Raw genomic sequence first — 21,682 nt, 5'->3', positions numbered from 1 at the left:
TGTCGGAAGCTGCGTTGCCATGGTAACGGCATATAAATGGCAGAAGATCAAGGAAAGATCTTGCGGATTGAACTACTTCCTCTGTATTCGACTGAAGCTCATGAAATGTGGCACACACATTGGTCTTGGTGGGAAGATGTGCAAGACATATTTTTTGGACGTGTCGGAAGCTGCGTTGCCATGATAACGGCATATTAATGGCAGAAGATCAAGGAAAGATCTTATGGATTGAACTACTTCCTCAGTTTTTGACAAAAGCTTATGAAATGTGGCACACACAATAGTCTTGGTGGGAAGATGTGCAAGACATATTTTTCGGACGTGTCGGAAGCTGCGTTGCCATGGTAACGGCATTTAAATGGCAGAAGATCAAGGAAAGATCATTCCTTGGGTAAGACTGTCGTCACGGGGCGGGGGTATTAATCACCTTAAGTGATATTTCTAGTTTCGTGTGTTTTTAATTTCGCGAATAGCAGCTGACTCGCGAAATTCGCGAAAATAAAAACCTCGCGAAATATTCGGCGTATACAGTATCTAGGGAATTTTGGGTCATGAGGTTAATGGTCAGGGGTCTAAGGTCAAGATCATCTCCTTTAAAATGTCATTATTTCCCTCATGTCCATGCAATGCCAGCAGGATTTTTCTTGCAACATATAACAAACAAGTCATTACATTTTTTGTGTCGCTAAATTTATTGTCACCTCACATTGTCAAGAGATGCTGTAGACCCACTGGGAGAACCATGGAATGTGGCTGAAGTATACCTGTCCCAATAATGACATTTCTAGTTTTGTATAGTTGTGTGTAGTTCACTTGATTTGGTGTTGTTGTTTTCTGCATAACGATGGAAGCACTATTTCATGTAGTGCCGTAACCCTCAAAATATCCTTGAATGGTAGGACCATGGATCATTCAAGTTATCATGAAAGTAAAGCACAGACAGGATTGGGAGACCCACGTAAACGAATAAAGAGTTCTTTCAAAATTAAGTATACTATTACTAATGAGATATCCTTGTCTCATATCTAGAACCAGCCAAGGAGCTTGCCAAAGACGACAACATGAAGGGCAAGGAGAGAGCCATTATGAAGATCAAGGAAAGTCTTAAGTACCTCCGCAAAATCAGAACCTCATCCCCAGGATTGCCAGCCATTAGTCGTCCAGAAACGCCAGAGGAAGTGGAAGGAGTGTCTACTCAAGAGGTCGCTGCCAAAGTTGCCGAGTCCAGCGAACACAGTGTTTCAACCAGTGGCGATGATATCAAGGAAACTCCAAAGTCTTTGAATACCAAGCACATTCCAAAATCACCAAAAGCAAATGTCACAGCAGAAGACAGCCTTTCTGGTCTTGTAGAAACCAATGATGATAAGGTCAGCATGAGTGCATCTTCAAAAGGAACAGACATCTCTGATTCTAGAACTCTTTCTGCAGGACCTGTTGAAAAGGAGTTAACTTCCACAGTGACCAGTAATACCACGGATTGTGCTGAAGAGGATTGTTTACCAAACGTTAAAGATGATTGTGTAGCAAATGTTGGTGAGGAAACACCATTAGAAAACTCTGCAGTCATTGAATCAAGCAAAACTGAACAGGTAGCATGTAGAAAAGAGCAACCTCAGTCTCCCAGTGCTTTGGTATGCAGTAGCAGTAATTCTCTTGTGCATGAGCCCTTGAAGAAAGAGAAGGTTGTTGACACCAGTGCTGAGGAACCAACAGGTTCTGGGGAGCTTGATGACATCAGTATGGGCTTGAGTCCTGAGCCTTTGAAGAGAGAGAAGGTCATTGACACCAGTGCTGAAGAACCTATAGATTCTGGGGAGCTTAGTGACATCAGTATGGACTTGGGTGTTGATGACCCAAATGATATGGATGTTGAATCAGCAGATGACGACATATTACTGGAAGATGAAGGAGAAGTTGTAGAGGACTGCACTCCAGAAACGGGAGTGTCAGATGGAACACCATGTGAAGTTCCTCATGTTACAACCACAGACGCTGAACAAGAGAAGAGTGACAGTTGTCTGGCTGAGAAGGGCTGCTCAGAGGAGAACAAGCCGTCTGAGATCTCTGACGCTGAAGACATAGATATGCCAAGTGCTCCTGCTGAGTCACCTCAGGATTCGAAAGATGTTTGTATGGTGACTGAACAGGCTAAGTGTGTCATAGATTCAGTAGATGTAGAAGCTAAACAGAGTGCAGAAGAATTGTCAGAGGTTCCTGCAGAAGAGCCAACTAGTTTAGAGGATACACCAGAGACTCTTGTTAAACAGTCTCTCAGTTCAGAAGACGAGGTATCTACAGAAGGACCTTGTGCCCAGGAATCATCCAAGGCTGCTGCTGCAGAAGAAACCGAGGGACCAAAGGTGCCACCAGTATCCTCTTCTGCTACAGAAGAGCCTGAAGGTCCGAAAATGCCTTCAGAATCCTCTATAGAACAAGATAGCTTGGAGGAGTCATCAGTAGCACCTGGGCAGCCTTCTTTTCAGGATATCTCAGAGACTCCTAATGAGCAGCCTGAATGTGTGGAGGATCCCTCAGCTCCTTGTGTGATGAGTGAAGAAAAGCCATGCTCATCTGCATTAGAGAAACAGGATTCAGAGGAAAATTTCCAATCTGTTGCTGGAAGTCAAGAGGAAAATGACACAGAACAACCCAATAACTCATCTAAGAGGATGACAGATCCAGTGGAAGACCTCCCATCTGTTGCTCAGAATCAAGAACAGAATGACACAGACCAACCCAATAGCTCTTCAAAGAGGGTGAGAGATGCAGCTCAGAAATTAGAGGATGCAGAACCAGCATCCAAACGGACCAAAACTGATAATGATGGAAATATTCAAGGTAAGTAAAGCCTATTAATATGTTTTTGAAGTAGCCTGGATGAGGGATTTACTTAAGTATTCTCCGAATTTGGGAAAATTTGATGGAGAAGAGCCATTTTTTAACAGTAAATACATCTGTGTTTAAAGGAAGCAGAGCAAACAAGAAAAAATTTAAATTGTAATATTCTTGTAGAACTTAAGCTTTGCAGAGTGTCTAGCACATGTGGTATCAGTTATATTCAAATTTGGCTGTATACATGAGGAGACATTTTGTGTGTTGGTACAAAGTCTGCTTTGTTTTCAAGCGTTTTCCACATGTATTTATATACAAATATAGTGTCAGCTATGTTAAAGTGTATCTTTGGTCAAAAAATACTTTTTGATATGTGAAAGAGATGTATTTTAGTAATCTGTTGCACCAACAATCAGAAAAAAATGTTACATATAAATGAAGAAAAAGTATATTTTGATATAGAAAATAAGAACTAAATCAGTGAGTCTGAAAGGAAAGACTATCAACTTTCTTTTGTTCTCAGGAACCAGCAAGGGATTAAGGAACCAGCAAAAGATTAGACAGGCTGGGAACAATAGCAAAGTTATAGTCTTCTTTTCAGACCCATTGGCTTTAGTGGTATGTTTATAATTTTAAATGTATTTTTTTTTTTGCTAATATTGATCTTTTTTTTTCTGATTCTTGGTGTGATAGGTTACTGAAATGTAGCTCTTACACATATCAAAAAATATTTTTTGGCCAAAGATACACTTTAAGTATAAGCCTTGACGAACTCTTCCACCAAATCTCCTGCTCGCCATTCTTGTACTTCAGGTTCCAATAGTAGCTCTGCCAGCAGTACCAAGGAGAAGAGTCAGACAAGTGACGCTCCAGTAGTCTTCACTGCACAGGTATTGTGGTTTCTTTCTTTTGTCCAACAGTACACAGATGGATGCTATAGAATGCTGTAACTGTCTCGAAATTGTAGAGATAATGCAATGTGGCTAGTTCTGAAGTGGAAACGGAAGACTTGGCAAAGAGAATGGCTTTGAAGTTATCTCCCTGGCAACAATGAAATAAAGCATCTCACTGTTAAGGATGACATGTATAGTGGAATTCAGTGCATATTCATGTCAATGTAGGGCAATTTATAGATCAGTTGCAATAATTACATCTTGACAGAAGAATTTCATGAATTTTAGAGATTAGTTTTTGAAAAGTGTGTGGTCTTTACATTGTGTGAATTGACTGGCAGGTCACCCAAGTGAGAAGAGGAAAAGCTTTTCCTACAAAAAGAGAAGAAAGACAAGAAAAAAGGAAATCCTTCATGAGGGATATGCCTTTACAGTGTAAACTTGGCTGTCAAGGTCATCGCAGCAGGAAAGGTCTTACACACCCAGTTAATGGTCTTATGAGTGGCAGATAGACATTTGTATCAAAATCCATTACTAAACATGCTGATGTGTTGGGCAAGTGTATTTACAGTTCTCTGTGATGTCTGTATTGGCCTTTCCATATCCTTTTGTGGTGTTGACTGTTCAAACCATGATTATAACACATTTTAGCATCTCTCACATGAAATGTAATATCACATACTCACCGCCCTAGCTCAATTTTTTTGCCCTCTCAAATTTTCTGACATCTGCAGAAAGCTGGACAGGAACACCTTTCTACCATCTGTTGAATGCAATGTTGCCCACTTTGTCCCCATTTTATGTGACATATGACCCTTTTCCTCTACAGGAGTGGAAAGAATTCTCTCAGTCCATCAGGGATAAGTACGAGAAGCTGGTGCAAACCTTCAACCAGAAGACCAGTGCCGTCAACGAGGCCAACTTTCGCTGGCAGCAGGAGACACTGCGTCTCAAGAAGGAGTTGGCCGAGATGACAGCTAAATATTCACAGCTACATTCCAAGCTCAAACAGGTAAATTTCCCTTGCAGATTTGTGTTTCCCTCTGCAAATCTCTTACGGCATCCAAGGTGCAGATGCATCACTTTTGAATAGTTGGACAAATTTAATCTGTTGGAGACTAGTCCAGAGCATGATTGGGCAGGTGTCTATGGGAGGGTGTTATATCAAAATCAGCTCATCATCAACGGGTTAAAAGAGCTTAACCTCAGAAATAAATTATGAGTGTCCTTCAAAGAGTTTTTCCACCTGTCTTTGAATCTACTCGAGACTTTGTAAATTTAATCGTGGTGAATGTGAGTTAAGATAGGATGACTCATTGCCTGATTGCTCTTCTGGGTAGCATGGCAAATGGGGGGACCAAGTTTGGTGTTTGTACTTCTACTCTGTTGGTACAGGAGGATATAAGTCAATTGTCATCCAGTTGTTAACCACTTGAGGACAGACTGACTTAGCTACAACACGCATTTTCTACAGACCACTGCCCGAGTGTACTCGGGACTCGTCCTCAATGGGTTAAGGAGAAGCAGAGTATGCATTATATCTTGTGAAACATAATAAAGAGATAGCACATGGGTAGCACAGGACTTGGACCCTGATATTTGTCTGTAAACACTGTTTTGCCTGCAGTTTAGTAATGTGCTTCTCCCTTCTGTGTGAGCCTTGCAACAATTCTACAGGTTGGAGTCATTTTTGTTTTCTTATTTTTTATCGAATTATTCAAGAAGTACAGCTTTCATGTGTGACACTTTCCCCTTCTGTCTATAGGAACGGACTGTGAGCAGCAGAAGTGTTGACGTACAAACTGTCACTTACAGGAAGACACGACTCTCCAGGAGAAAGAAAGAGCCACTAAAACACACTTCTCAGGGAACTGATGTTCCAGCAAACCAAATGGTAAGAGTCCATTCACCCCAGTGGTCGTGCATGCAGAAAAGTTGCAGAGGGCACCCAAGTGTCCCTTATTCTGTATGAGGCTCCCCTGAAAACTTGAATATCTCATCATGCCATAACAGGAGAAAATCAAAGCTTTCCTTATTTGGGGATGGTTTTGGTTATTAAAATTCATGGAGCACACAAGTATTTTCATGATTACTCTTTGGAACCTCCCTGATTGTGATATTTGAATGTTGGCCACCTTGAAGGTGTGGTATTTGAGTTTAAAGGGATGGTATAGTATTGACTGAGGTGAGGATTCCATTTTTAAGTATTGCAAGATATTTAGAAACCACTTTGAAATATTAAAGAGCATACAATTCTAAGATGAATTGAAGGTTAATATCCAGAAACAAGGGCAAACGAAGAGATCGTAATAAAAGTTGTGGCCTGTCACATTTTATTAGTATTACTTCTTTTGATATCAGCCAGTTAAAAACCAATTTTCATGAAATAAACTGTGCATTCCTCTAAGAATTACATGTTCTTTCATATTTGATAAGAGGTTTCTCATTATTTCTCAAATATACACATACGAAAAGTTGGAAACCTGCAGCCCATCTGGACCAAAACTGGACCATCCCTTTAAGCATATCATTCCAAGCATGATTGACAATATCGTGGGCAGTAGATTTTCGTACATTGTTGCTAATGAGACCAATGCTTTGAATACAAAATGACCGAACAAGAAATTTGTGCTAGAACACCTCTCACCTACCACTCAAGTTATAATGGGTATTAGGATAGTGAATTTCAGATGTCGTCAATCGTTGACGGCATTTTCTTAAAGAGTTTGATTTCTGTGTGATGAACTACACAGTATCAGGGAATCGCTATTTTAAACTCTGTTGTAAGACTCAGAATAGTATTTTCTTGCTCTTTATTTGATGATGAACAACATATATGATATTGATTGCTTTACATGTCTTTGAATAAGTAAAGAAGACTTTCAACTGCTTTTATAGGGCAATTCTGTTACCTTGCACAGTATCTTTTTAGTAGTGATGTGAGTGCAGTGGTAACATAGAAGAGGCCTTATGAAAGGCACATTAGTACAGGTTTCTGCAGTGTTCTTGTTTTCACATTTAGCACCTCTGCCTTTTCCTTACAGGAACCTGTATCAGGGACAGCCCAGAATATGCAATCCCCTTCTGCTGCAGGGAACAACTCAACTACCTCGGGTGCTACGTCAGAGTGCCCACCTGCACAGGGTGCTGCTTTGTCAACCTCTGCCGACCAGGACAAACTTGGAGTGTCCTCCGCCCCTCAGGGCAACCCACAAACCACCCTCACTGTCTCCAAGCCTGGCTCACTCCTGCAGGCAAAGCGCAGCTCCTTCAGTGCTACCCTCAGCAAGGCCATACAAAGTGTGAAGGTAATTGACTATCTAATTCACCGTCAGCGTTCAAATTCCTTTCCTAGTGATCACATTTTAACTACTGCAAATAAATGGGTTGGTCTGATTACTTAAGAAGATACAGTGTTTTTCATTTCTTATTCATTTCTTTTTTGTCTCGCCCACCGGAGGTGAAGGCGAGACTAAGGGATCCAAATGGCGTCCGTCCGTCCGTCGTCCGTCCGTCGTCTGTCGTCCGTCCGTCGTCCGTCACAAATGTTAAAGTTTACCTGCAAGACTCTCTTATGATGCATAACTTGGCAACTGTTATTGCAATGGCAGCCACACTTGGGTAATAGAAGCACTAGGGGTATCGTCATGTTATGGTGTTGTCGGAGGTAATGTGATGATGTCAAAGGTCATTTGAGGTCATATATTAAAGAGTATGTGCAAGACTCTCTTTTCTATGTTAAAGTTTACCTGCAAGACTCTCTTCTGACAAATAACTTCACATAAGTTGCTTGGATTACAACCTAACTTGGGTCATAGATGCACTAGGGGTACCTTCATGTTATGGTGCCGTTGGAGGTCACAGGATAAGGTCAAAGGTCATTTGAGGTCATACGTTAAAGTTTACTTGCAAGACTCTCTTATCACATGTAACTCGACACATGTTGCTACAATGGCAATCAAACTTGGGTGATGGATGCACTAGGGGTACCTTCATGTTATGGTGCCGTAAGAGGTCACATTATAAGGTGAAGGTCGTCACAAGGTCACAGACAGGGGTCAACAAACTTTTAGGGCCCAATGTTATGTTTTTAGGGCGCGTTTTGATTGTGACTCGTAACTTTTGATCCCTATGTTCGTTTGTGACCAAACTTGGACGGTAGATGTCCCTTGGGGAGTTAAAGGTCATCAAAAGGTCAAAGGTCACAGAAAGGGGTCAACAAATTTTTAGGGCCCAATGTTAAGTTTTTATGGCGCGTTTCGATTATGGCTCATTACTTTTGATCCCTTTGTCCGTTTGTGACCAAACTTGGATGGTAAATGTCCCTTAGGGTGTTGAAGGTCACCACAAGGTCAAAGGTCATAAGCAGGTCAATTAATCTCTGGGAGTTATAAAAAATATTAGTTCCTTGTACGCGAATGGGCGAGACACAATTTGGCGATTGCCTTGTTTGATCAAATGTATTTCATTGTTTTATCATTTAGAAAAGTTATTTGTATTCACAAGTGACATTAACTAAAAAGAACCCAATGAAAATATAGTTTGAAAACAGTATGTGTAATATATTCTAGTCCCCACTGACACAAACAAATTCAAAGTATCAAATTTTCTTGACATGCTATGTGAAATAACTCTGTAATCGTATATGCAGGGCGTGCAAATTTGGTATCCAAAGTTTCGCAAAACTAAAAAAAATTCAGGATTACAAAATAATCACATTTTGATAAGGGGGGGGGGGGGAGTGGGCTTGGGCTTTTAACCCCCCCCCCCCCCCCCCCCCCCCAGTATTTTTGGGCTTCAAGATTATGCTGCCTTCTGGAAAACCTAATTTGAAAACATTTCATTCTTCCCACCAGAACTGTGCCACATCCGGTGATGGATCGCCATCTCCGTCAGCCCAGAAGTCATCCCTAGGGGTGATAAACTCGATATATCCGGACTCGTCTGACCAGCAGTCATCCCCATCCAGCCACCTTTCCCCTCAGCAGACCCCTGGCGGTGACACAGGGGCTACTGAGCAGGACAAGATTACCCCTACTGCAGGGGCAGTCCCACAGGACCAGGAGAAGGAGATTAACCAGTCAGAAAAAGTCAGCACACTCTTAGACTCCAAGGCCATGTCCACGAGTCAGGAATCAGCAGCCAAACCAGATGAGATGGTGTGTGTTGTTGTATTTTTGTAGAAGCTTCTGCATGGATGGCTTCATTTTTGTATGATGAATATCTGTTTATCAAGCACTGATTGATGCTTGTTTACTCAGTTTATGAAATTATCCAAATTTCCATAAATATATTGCGTAGAATAGTTGGTTGCTGCAGAAGAGAACATAGAGATTGTCTGTATTCTTAAGTGAATACTAAATTCAAAGCTGCAGTGGTCTTTCTTTATTTCTAATTGTGAGTAGTTGCAGGAACTATAAGATTTAACAATGTTAGGTCCTGGTGGAGTGGGTGTGTGGGCCATAAAATTTAAATTTAAAGGAGTAATCAGATTTCAAACTCTCTTTTAAATGTCATGGAAGGGTTTTTTCCTCTAAAGTTGTGCCAGCACCATTCATTTCTGTCCTGTAGCCCTAACTGTGAACTCTTTTTCACTTGGATGGGAAACACAATGATTTGGATATGCAGATAAACCAAACTCACGCTCTTTTCGCTCTGTGTTGATATACAACCTTATTCAACATTCAGCAATCAACTGGTAAATCTTGTGTCAGTGAATCTTCCTAAGCCCACTAGTGATTTGTACCTCTGACCATTTGCTCAGAATGGAATCACTCTCTTTTTTTTTCAGTCGTAGTATTAAAGGCATTCTGATAAATCTATCCACATGATTTTAATTCACAGGCAACATGTGGACCAAATGCTGCAGTCACTGCCTCAGTCAAAACCACTTCTGCTGCTCAACAACAGTCCACACCAAGTGCTTCCATACCATCACCTAGTCCTCATCCAAAATCTACACCACCACCACCACCGCAATCTCCATCAAATGCTGCACCGACAAAGGCAGGGCCTGACTCTGCTGCTGGATCACCCAAGGGCTCACCAGCCCGAAAATCCCCTAGTGATGGCGCCAACGCAGATCAATCGTCCAGGCCCAGTGAGACTGAGGTCATAGACCTCACTGACGATCCAGAGCCAATTCCTGCACCTTCAGACAAGCCTGGAAGCAGCACATCGGTACCTGGTAAATCTGCAACACCATCTACCATGAGGCATGCAACACTCACCACAAGATCTCCCCATGCTCTAGTTAGTGCTCCACCTGTTGCATCAGCGAAAGCGACTCCAGCAAGCTCAGTCGCAGGTCAGAGAACACTTACATCAGCCAGTGCTAGCCCATTGCCTGGCTCTACTATGACCATCGGTGGCACTGTAGGAGCTATAAACCAGTCTGCAGTGCGGCCAGGATTGTCTGGTGCATCAGGGTCAGCCTCGTTGTCAACTTCAGGAAACTCTGTGACCACTCTTAAGTCTGTCGTGCTCACTCAGGGAACACGGGTATCAGCACCTGCTGTTGTACAAAAGCCACCCAATAGAACTGTCCACAGTACTGCAAATCCTTTTCCTGCCAGTTCTCAGGTAAGCCCTGTTGAAATGACTAAAGCTGAAGAATGTATCTTACACTTTGCTTTCTTAAATTCTGAAAATGCAACATCAAACTACGTACAGTAGCCAATTTAGTTCATATACTCACTAGGTTGAATTTGCTTTCACATATACATCCCGAACAGATGTCCTATTGTTTGTTCAAGCATTGCATGAATTGGAAGGAGTGTTTGAATTTAAAAAAATAGTAATAATAATTAAATATTATAGATAGCTGTATTACTACCACAAAACCTGATCCAAAGCATGTTATCTTTTGATTGACCAACAGCTCAGGAACGTCAACCCTCCATCTCTCGCAAGTGCCCACTCCCTAGCACCAATCGTCCGTTCGCCAGTGGTCAGTCTCCAGCATGGCCAGGGACAGAAATTACTCCCTTCACAGGTGACACCCATGCAGATCACTGCGCCCATCCAGATTCAGCCGGGCGTCCACACCGTCCCACCAGCAGGCCTGACAACAGCAGCCACCTTTGTGTCTGCTCCCTCCTCCCAGCAACCGGCCGCTCTTCTTCAAGCACAGGCCAAGATGCAGCAGCAGCAGCAGCAGCAGCAGCGGATGGCATCACCACAGCAACTGCAACAGCAGCAGATTTCACTTCAGATGCTGCAGCAGCAAAGGCAGACGATAGGAATGCACCAGCTGCCTGGGGTGGCCTCTTCGGCTGCGGCACTTGCCACAAGACAGCCCCAGTCGGCATGGCTGCAGCAAATCAACTCTGTGAGGCCAGGTGGCGTAGCCCAACAGGTGAGGGGATAACTTTCATACTCTGATTTTGTGGGTATGTTCTTTTTGGTTTTGCAACTCCTGGATAATGGTTACCTATTATTGCATTTCTGCAAAACTTTGAAGAGCTATTCAGTCTGTGATACAACATGACACCCAAATGTTGTTAAAGTTGAGAACTGATGAAGACATGAGAAGCAATTACCTGTCTACTTTTCTTCTTTTATGTTATTGAAATTTCCAGGCACCACGGACCCAAGCTGGTCAAGTTCAGCAGCCTAGCATGCTGACCCCAACCCAGATACAACTCCAAATGATCCGGGCACAAAACGTCAACTCAGTAACCCAGACCGCCCCCTTCTCTGCCATTGTGCCTAGTCGGCCCCAAGCCCAGGGAGTGACGCAGGTTGCTGCCCCTGCTTCGACAGCATCTCTCAATCCCACCCAGGACCAAATCTATGCCCAGATGGTCATGAACCAGGCCAAGGCCAAGGCCAATGCCCTCCGCGAGCAGCAGCAGCAACAGCAGCAGAGGGAGCAGCAGCAACAGCAGCAGGCGAGGCTGACGGCGGCCCAGCAGCAGTCCAGCCGGATCAGTCAGCAGCAGGCCCAACGCAGCCAGCTCCGCAAAATGCATGACGACAAGCTGGAGCACCAGCAACAGGCACAGCAGAACCAGGCCTTGAAGCGCATGATTACAGTGAGTGTTGCAGCTTTCTTCAGAACATGACTCTTACCAGGATTTGCCTTTGTTATCAGCTTTCACTCCATTTCTTGCCCTTTGTCTCCAGCCTTGCTTATTACGTAGTCATTCTCGTAATCACTTACATGAGACTTGCAATAGTACACCCTTTAACAGTCACCTGGATTAGCTGCTGCAGATTTGTATTTGAGGCCATCTGATATCTTGTCTATCTTATATACCATACTGCACTTTTAAGAAATTCATCGTATCATGATTATTCCTCATGCCATCACTTACAGAGTCGAATTGTACGTGGAGAGGAATTCCAACGAACCTTGACTGAGAAACTGAGGGACATGAAGCAGAAAGGAATTAATACCCAGCTACACCACAGCTTGGAGCAACAGCTCAAAGACGTCAAGGCAAGGGCCTCGAATAATCCTCGCAATACAGTGAAAATTCAACATTTTGCTCCCTGTAGGCATTCCATCTTTGTCCTAGAGATATGAAGTGGCCCAGGGATTACTAGAGAAAACTCATATGCAGACTTTTCTTTGAAGTCCTAGGGTATTTCACTGGAGCCTGATGGATTTGTCACCTTATACGTGATCACTCACTGCATTTGTTTCACCAACAGATGTGTGATTTTGTTTTTATGCTATCATTTGTAAACAACACTGCAATATTTGCTTACTCAGGTCTGATGGTCCTGTATCTGTTTAGTAGTACAGGGAAACTCCGTCATCGTAAACTCGCTTACGATGAGATTCCACTTTCAAACAGATGAATTTGACAGTCCTCATTTTTTGTTACTGTATCTGGCTGGTCTCTTTTGAAGTGCAAGGTGCCAGTGATAAAGAGGTAAAATCAGCAGTCCCAGTGACCTTGATACAAAGAGGTTTCCCTGTACTTATGTCCTTTACATGAGCCAAGCTGTTATGTAGGAAATAGTTCATGTATGGGTACAAATTCTGCAGTCTAAACTGAGCTATTTTTATCTATTGTCATGTGATGTAACCCGCAGGATCAGGACAAAAAGCTACGGGCTGAGCTGAAGAGTGTGGACGAGGCATTGAGGTTGCACCAGCGACTTAACGAGCAGCTGGATCAGCAACTGAGGCATTCAACCGGTTCATCAGCCCAGCTGACCCCCAACGCTACACCATCCTCAGGCCAGGGCCAGCAGCAGCAGCAGCAGCAGCAGCAGCAGCAGCAGCAGCAGCAGCAGCAGCAGCTCGCCAGCAAGCCCAAGCACCCGGCAGAACTACCCGACTTGTTTCAGCTCCCAGATTTCAGTGCCGCCAGGCACCTCCCCCAGCCCTTGCGCCCCATCCTGGAACTCAAGCACTCCCAAGAAGGCATTGTCCTGTCCTGGAAGATGAACCAGAACCAGCCAGCGAACAATGTGGAGGTGAAGCAGTACCTCCTGTACTCCTACCAGGAGTCAGAGGCAGCCGCACCCAGCACGGAGCTGTGGAAGAAGATCGGGGCGGTGAAAGCATTGTCCCTCCCTATGGCATGCACCCTCACACAATTCAAGTCGGGTACCACCTACCACTTTGCCGTGTGCGCCGTCAGCAAGCGCGATTGTCCCGGACAGTTCAGCAACATCGGAAGCATCAATCTACCTTGAAGAACTCCCAGAGGATCATCTTTGATTCTCGTGGTTTGCATCTCTACTCAAGATTCTAAAATCATCTTGTCAACCCTCCCATATTATCCTCATAGTTGTGGCACTGAGAAAAAAAAAGCAAAACCTGATTTAATATGAGGCACTGTTTGTCAGAAATGTGTTTGTTATAAATTCCCATTCAACTCTTTTTGGTTTGATTTACTTTCAAAAGTTGTCAACAGTTAGTCTGTCATTATTGACCTAAAAAATGTTTTGCATATATTCAAGAATTGAAGGCATATTGGATATTAAAGAAATAAAATTAAAATTAAAAATGACAAAATTTTCTTTTTCTGTGGTGATGTTGCCCACTAACAAGAAGGAAACCCCATTTTCTTTCATCATGAGGTGCAAATAGACAAAGCTGAGGTAGTGAAGATACATGCTTCCACATTAGAAAATCATGAAGCCTTATCAGTTGTATAGAGGACTTTTTGACTATCGGTAGAAATGTATCTTTGTTCCTGCTCTTAGACAGTCTTGCTGCATCGTCAGCCAGATACCATATCAAAGTGCTGATTCATCACCGAGAAATCATATTTATCTTTTTTAGAATACATTCCAGGAGTGTCAAGGTATGTTTTATGCCTCTCTTTTCTTTTTCCAGGGCATCGTTGTAAATATGTAAGAATGTGATGTGTACATAAAGTAGTTTTGATAGTTTAGAGCCCTGTGTGGGCAGTGTGTGAAGAGAAGCCGGTGTGTATTAATAGATTATAGAATGATTATAAAAAAAAAAAGAAAATGAAGTAAGCAGAGACATGGTTTCTGAGTAAGATGATTTCTTTATGTGTACTTGTCAAAATGTCTAATGCACAACTGTCAACCGAACCTTCATTGGTGGTGTGCATTCGAGAAGCGTTCTTGTATTGCACCCTGTACTTTTCTTAGATGAGTCATTTTACTCCCACTTTATCATAGTTTTTTTTTTTTTAATGATGTCTGTTGTATTCACTTGTGACTAATTTTGAGAATATGAAATGATTTTATGACAACATGTTCAAACATGCTTTTATTTCTTTTAATGATATTGCTTGTTCAGTGTGCATGGTATCTACTATATGTTGTGTCTTCATTACAATGAAATCTTGCACAGTATGAAGCTTAATGTCACCTCATGGGAGCAAGCAAAAGGAAAAGATGATTGAATAAAAAAAGTCCAGTCTGTTTATAGCTTTAGCCCACTCATGTAATAGTGTCATCACAAGAACAACATGGCAATATTACTTCAGTTTTAGTGCCAGCTCCTCCGACTACTTGCAATGACCTCGCCTACCTCCAATGTGGCAAGTAATACTTTCATAGGTACGTCACTGATAAATTATGATGTTTTGTCGCTCCTCATATCATATTATCATTTCCGGTTTGAAATAAAAAGGCTCAGCATTGCATGGATATCTATGAAGTGCAGATGTCATTTTGCACTGTTGCTATGTTTGTCCTCATGAAATCATATGGCCATTTGCTGATTTTGAACTTTCCAATTTTTTTTTCTTGCATCCAAGTAGCTGTGTTACTGAGCAGAAGTCCAAGTTGATTTGTATCTTCAACATACCATGTTACATACAGCACCACTCAGGCATGGCGATTACTGTGATGCAAGCAGCTTAAAAAGCAATGTCCCTATCAGAGCAAGCACTGTAACCTTAAAATACTTTTGCTCTGTCATGCCAGTGCTTGAAAATATATGTGAAAATATCTCTTGGTATCAACTATTTGGTAGGAAGGGGAAAAAACCCTCCCCACAATATGTTCTGTTGTTGTTGTTGTTGTTGTTGTTGTTGTTGTTGTTGTTGTTGTTGTTGTTGTTGTTGTTGTTCTTGTTGTTGTTGTTTTTAGTCAGTATACTTAATAAAGAAGTTAAAGGCAGAGAAATTGATTGCATTAATACATGTGGTTGTGCGTTTGGTCAAGCGGACCATGCATTCATAGTACGAGAGAAAACGGATGAAGGCCCTCACTGATTGTGAAGCACCATGCTCCTTTCTCTGTAAAACCCTGACCCAGACCCAGATTAGTGCATGTTGTACTGGAAGTTAAGCAAGATTTCCTGAAAATGCGAATGGGACAAATGTTGCACAGTGCTATCGCCATTGTCGTGCCAGTTTGGGTGTTTGGTTATATGTAGCATGCATTCCCAGTGTGACAGCGGTCAAGACTGATTGTACAGCATCATGCTCATGTTTTGTAGAACCCAACCCAGACTCAGATTTTTGCATTCTCCCGGAAGTATAGCAAGGCTAATTGACAATGTGAACGGGGCAAATGCAGCCAGCACACTGATGCCACTGTTGCACAAGTAATATAGAGTAGAAGCTGTCCATGCCTTGGAAAACAAAAGAGATTTTTATTTAAGTGATAGGTCAGTTGTAGACAATGAGGTTGCCAGTGGGAGTGTATCAAATTTCCACATGAGATTTACACTTTCGTTTTGTACTGCCCCATTTGTCGATAGAGTTTGAAATTTAAAGGGTGTGTACAGTTCTGGTTGAGGTGAGGATTTAGCTTTTCATGTTTTGCGAGATATTCAGAAACCACTCTATGAGATGTCAAAGAGCATACAATTCTAAGGGGTATCAAAAGTTTATTTGATGAAAATCAATTTGGAAATTGCAGAGATATGTAAAAACAAGGTGAAACAAAGAGATCCTAATAAAAGGCGTGGCCTGTCGCCTTTTATTATTATCGCTTTTTTGGATATCTCAGCCATTTGAAAACCAATTTTCATCAAATAAACATTGAATCCTTCTTAAAATTACATGCTCTTTCATATTTCATAAGAGGTTTCTCCTCATCTCACTTATTAATGTTATAAACCTGAATTCCCACCTCAAGCAGTACTGTACAGTCCCTTTAAAATGCAATTGCAATCTGTCCCTCACTGTGGTTGCTTGTGGATTTATTGTGGTCATTCATATCAGTCATTCATTTGATCCGTATTTCTAAGCTTTTTGTCTGGTGAATTTTGTTCCAGAGCATCAGCTTTTGCAGTGAGGACCAAATGGATTATATCTTCTTGTTCTCATGATATAATTCTGACACCGTGTATTGTCTCAGTGCTATTAAATTTCATGATGATATCTGTTGGTGCTATGCTTGGATACAGACTTTGAAAGATGTGTGGTAACTGGACTTGAAAGAAGAACACTTTGTTCTTTTGGACTGCTTGACAGAATCTAGTGAAAAATAGGACATCCTTTGTATTTTGTATGCAAAAGAGAAAAAAATGATAATCAGTAAAATTAAGAGAATTACAGGTGTAGTTAGATTTGAGAGTGTGAAAATATTGCATGTGAAGTTCCCAAGCCATAAAGAAGCACTATGCAGAGATGTTGAAATTCATTAGTGAAATAATCAGTTGATATTGGTACATACGCTGCTGCTGAGCCACCAGTATCATTGTACATTCTACACATACATTGTATATCTGTTGCTGTTGTTTTTAATTCTTTGTATTTTCATTGTAGAAATGACTATGGAGGTGATGTAAATACATGGTACTCAAGTTTGCAAAGGGCATTCGTAGTATTTTATCCATTTTTTTCTTTTAAGCACTGCAGTATTCAAGATATTTGTACAAGCATTAGGTCATACCGGTACTTGACCAGAATAATTTTACTTTTTCCACTTTCCAGAAACCTTCAGTTTCACCAGAAAACAGAAGCTTGTTTAACATTAAAATATCAGCTTGAAACGGTTTGATGGACCTTCCTTTTACCACCTAAAACAGCTGAAAATTCTAAGCAAGATGGTGCCATACACATAAGAGACCCTCTCAACATGCAAGAAATCGGGTTCCCAAGACTTCCTTAGTCAATAGTTCTGACATATCCACTTGCATGCAACATTTTTTAAAAAAAGGGGGGGGGATCCAAAAAAAGTCACTGAAGTGCACCAGCTTAAAAATGTTTAATTAAGTGAGTTTTCACAGAGCAGTCAAAGAAATGGTGCACCGTTTCTTATATTAAACTCAACTTTGGTCATCCTAATACACATGATTGTGACCAAGATAGAAGATTGCATGAGGATCTACATTTATGTGAAACAGCCAAGCTTAGTAAATGCTGTCCCGCACACGTATATTCCTATTGGTTTCAGTGTGCTATAGTTAATATGATGGGGCTTTACGAGAAGGCATTGTATGTGGTTTAGAATACCAAGACAGGCCCCTTGATGAAATCTCACCTGTAGCCGTCACAGTGATTCAGATATTTTGAGATCCTGAATTGCAGTTATCTATCACCATGAGTATTGTAGACACCGTGTGACATCATTTCCTTGGGTTTTGGTCTCCAAGTATTGACTCCAAATCAGTCTCGTCAACCAGATCTTTTATTTCTTTTTGCAGTATGTGACATGTGATGTCAGTTGTTTACAAGCGTTGGGTGTAGCTTCTGGGGAAATGACCCTTGATTTTAAAGTAGGTTTCATGTTTCATTCTTTTATCAGCTCCGATTTTCCAAAACATTTTTAAAAACGTTCAGTACGCACAAAGAGAGGGGAATAACTGAAATTGTAGCCGTAATTGCACACAACTTGTAAATGAAATGTTGGCACACTTGTCTGGTTCACTTGTAACAAGTGGCTGATGGCGATTATTAAACTGTCAGTGCTGTCTGTTTCAGATACTGTTACAGGTTGAGTACCAGAATGAGGTTAGGACTGTAGACATTGTACCAGCATTGGTGCCTTCTGGTTCTCATATGAGTATGTGGAATGAATGAGAATGAGCAAGTGGAATAGATAGATTATATCAATCTTTATCTGCAGGCATTCTCAGGGACTTTCCACATGGAGCTACAAGATGTTAATTTTCTTCTACAAAGTTTTGGAACCAAGAATTAGAATGTTATAGTATAGTGGATGACAAAGACCAATGTGAAAGCATATATGAAAGAGTACAGTGCTTCAGTCAAAATTCACAACTGTGTTGTATGTATGAGTGTGTGTGTATGCATTTTTACTGTACATATTGTAAAATATTCTTGCATGTTACCAAACAGCGTTTGAGGACCATCAAGCATTACATCACTTCATTTTTATTCAGGTACCTGTTGCCATCAAAGGAATTGAAAATAAAGTGATTTGACCAGTGATGGCCCTCCCTGTATTTATAGGCAATTTAGTTATAGAAAAAAGGACAAGGGTGTACCCGTGACTTCATTCTGCCATTTATATGTGAAGAATAAAACATTTGTACTATTTCAATCAATCCATGTCTCTTCTGTTTTGTTGTTCCCTAGTTCTGTGTGTGTGTGTGTGTGTGTGTGTGTGTGTGTGTGTGTGTGTGTGTGTGTGTGTGTGTCAAACCTGAATATTATAATTACAATGTATTATACATGTAGTAGTACATGTATTGCAACAACTCCACTCTGGGATGGTTACCTACATTATATGTAATTGCAATTGAGCATCAGTGTGTCATGTGAAAAGTTTGATTGCAAAAGGAGTTGACTCCATTCTTGTCAATTTGAGATATTTGTGATTAAACCTGCAAAAAGAGGAGTGGGGAGTTACAGTTGTAGGCTGAATGCACTTTAAAATGCACTTTAAAAACCCGTAATGTTAACATTTTAGGACCATGACATCAGAGGCAAGGTACCAAAGCAGCTTTCCCTGGGAGTAAAGCCATAATTTGAGTGTTTCTCAGTGGTACATCTGATAGTGTATGTATGAGATTGTGTGCATGCATTTTTCACTGCCGAATGGAGACTTGCACAAGTTCACCAGTATCCTTTATGGAGACTTATTTCCTTCTAATATGGAGACAAAATTTTGCACTAGGGAAACTTAGCTAAATATAGATCTTTTTTTTTTCTTTTTTTTTAATGAAATATTACAAGTCCCTAAAATTTGTGAAATGTTTCCAAATTTATGTTTTGTAGACACATTTGTGTGTGAAAATTTCTTGTAGGTGGCTGGTGGGGGCGCTATTGAGCTTTGAGTATTCGTACTTCTCTAGCATAAAAATGACGTAATCGTTCGTTTAATTGTGCAGATATCTGATGTGGAGGTCATACAGCTGATCCTTGTTGCATATAACTGGGAAGTTTATAATTACAGTCTGAATTCAAATATCCACCATCTCTTTTTCTAATCTCTCTATTATCCAAATGTGAGCTGGTCTACAGTTCTCTCCATGTTTTCGCGCATTTCATTGTCAATTCTCTACTTAATGATAACTGTGGACTTTGATTTATTCCTGTGAATAATTTGTTTTATGAAACTGAAAAGTAAACCTCTGCAAAATCTAAATAGTTTGATCTCAACTGAAGTTTACTCCATTCTTGTTAATTTAAGATGTTTGCAATTAAATTGCTAAGCAGGCAAAAAAAAAAAAGTTTACAGTAGTTTTTATCTTAACATCAAGAATATTCCTGTGTTCCAAGTGATCAATGGAAAGGTTTTATTTTGCTCCATTTCATTATGGACTTACTCTAAGATGTTTTAAAATTGCACTTAGCCCAATTTGCAATATACTGTTCATTTGTGCATTCAATTTAAAGTTCATTTGTGTTTCAACTGCAGGTGTTTGATTGTTTCTATTTCATTCTCCCCACCGAAAGAGGGACGGAGGGTCCTCGCCAGACGCGAATATTTTTTTCCGTCTAATGCAGTGATATTCTTGTGCATGCCAAAGTACAGTGTAAAATAATCAAGGGCCTACTCCCTCCGAGCCCCTCCCTTGGTCCGCTGCCATAGAATTCATACACAGTGAAGACGTATATGCCACACGCGGAAAAGGACGTGATACAGTGAAACCCCGTTAGAACGAGTTCGGTTATAACGAGGTGAACGCGTCGGTCACGTTTTCATTTGCGTGTAAACCTATGGTAAAATGAGTCGGTTATAACGAGTTCGAATTCGGTTATAACGAGATTCCGGTTATAACGAGGACAATTTCGGTGCATCATGAAAGAAAAACATAAGCAATTTGGTCGGATATAACGAGGTTCCATCTCTTGACTTGTCGCTTTCAAAGACGCGACAAACGATATAATATTGAAAACGGAATTCACGCTAACCATGTCTCTTTCCCGTTTTGCAGAGTACTGTTCTTTCCATGTTTTCTTCTAAACCACGCGATAAGACACAGGAATACCTTCCGATGTTCCTACTATGTTATTGAATAATTATAATCATTCGATTTTCTTTCTCGCGAGATACGCGTGCGTGATATTATGTCAGACCACTCCGCAACGAGAAAGTAAAAATAGCTCATTCAAAAACTTTTCATGTATAATATAGCGACACGTGTGGCCCAAAACGGATAATTGAATGCGTCTGCAACTCATCATTATATCCTTTCCATTTTTAGTTCCAATTTAATTTCCAGTTGTTTCACTGGTTATAGGCACTAAATATGAATGTGTATGATTACAGCCGAAATAATTTATGAATTCATCGCAATCCTGCCGGGTGATAGTAGCGTAAAAATAGTTGAATAAAGCGTGTTAATCTACTAAATAAATGAGTGAGTGTTCAGAAAAAGGAACAAACGCATTTAATAGTTTGAAAAGATCTGGGTTTGTTCATTTCATTTAACAAATTAACAATAATGTAAATACGAGTTGTATGATTAAAGCCGAAATAATTAATGGAATCATCGCGATCCCGCCGGGTGACAGTAGCGTAAAAATAGTTGAATAACGCATGCTAATCTACATGATAAATGAGTCGGTGTTCAGAAAGAGAAACAAACGCATTCAATAGTTTGAATAGATCTGGGTTTGTTCATTATCAGTTAACAAATGATAATGATATTTATAAATATGAGTGTGTGTGATCAAAGCCAAAATAATTAAAGAAATCATCGCGATCCCGCCGGGTGACAGTAGCAGGGGCGGATCCAGGAATTCTGTAAAGGGGGGCGTGACTAATATTTCTAGTGCCACTTCCGGGTTTCATTTCATTGTTTTTCTTTTTATTTCTTTTGTTTTTACAAGGGGGGGGCGTGCGCCGGTTGCCCCCCCCCCCCCCTGGATCAGCCACTGCAGTAGCGTAAAAATAGTTGAATAACGCATGTTAATCTACTCAATAAATGAGTCGGTGTTCAGAAAGAGAAACAAACGCATTCAATAGTTTGAATATATCTGGGTTTGTTCATTATCAGATAACAAATGATAATGTAAATATGAATGTGTATGATTAAAGCCTAAATAATTAATGAAATCATCGCTATCCCGCCGGGTGACAGTAGCGTAAAAATAGTTAAATAACGCATGTTAATCTACTCAATAAATGAGTCGGTGTTCAGAAAG

At 40.9% G+C, this 21,682-nt stretch overlaps 1 protein-coding gene across 2 annotated transcripts in view; it reads left to right on the top strand.

Annotated features, from left to right (window-relative positions):
• Window positions 1–13,515, top strand: part of LOC139708927 (uncharacterized) — a 62,165-nt gene extending 48,650 nt beyond the window's left edge. For both annotated transcript variants that reach the window (XM_071620892.1, XM_071620891.1), the window contains exons 6-16: window positions 1,030–2,841; window positions 3,649–3,725; window positions 4,558–4,740; window positions 5,494–5,622; window positions 6,773–7,036; window positions 8,585–8,887; window positions 9,573–10,310; window positions 10,609–11,085; window positions 11,309–11,764; window positions 12,049–12,171; window positions 12,774–13,515. In XM_071620892.1, coding sequence (XP_071476993.1) covers window positions 1,030–2,841; window positions 3,649–3,725; window positions 4,558–4,740; window positions 5,494–5,622; window positions 6,773–7,036; window positions 8,585–8,887; window positions 9,573–10,310; window positions 10,609–11,085; window positions 11,309–11,764; window positions 12,049–12,171; window positions 12,774–13,382 — 5,171 coding nt within the window. In that variant the 3' untranslated portion in view covers window positions 13,383–13,515. The remainder of the gene's footprint in view (window positions 1–1,029; window positions 2,842–3,648; window positions 3,726–4,557; window positions 4,741–5,493; window positions 5,623–6,772; window positions 7,037–8,584; window positions 8,888–9,572; window positions 10,311–10,608; window positions 11,086–11,308; window positions 11,765–12,048; window positions 12,172–12,773) is intronic.
• Window positions 13,516–21,682: the final 8,167 nt, after the last annotated feature.

The sequence above is a fragment of the Diadema antillarum genome, unplaced genomic scaffold (assembly GCF_040938485.1).
Source record: "Diadema antillarum isolate AM-2024a unplaced genomic scaffold, OU_Dant_1.0 seq00001390_RagTag, whole genome shotgun sequence".
NCBI lineage: Eukaryota > Metazoa > Echinodermata > Echinoidea > Diadematoida > Diadematidae > Diadema > Diadema antillarum.
This window is presented reverse-complemented; position numbering and strand designations above follow the sequence as displayed.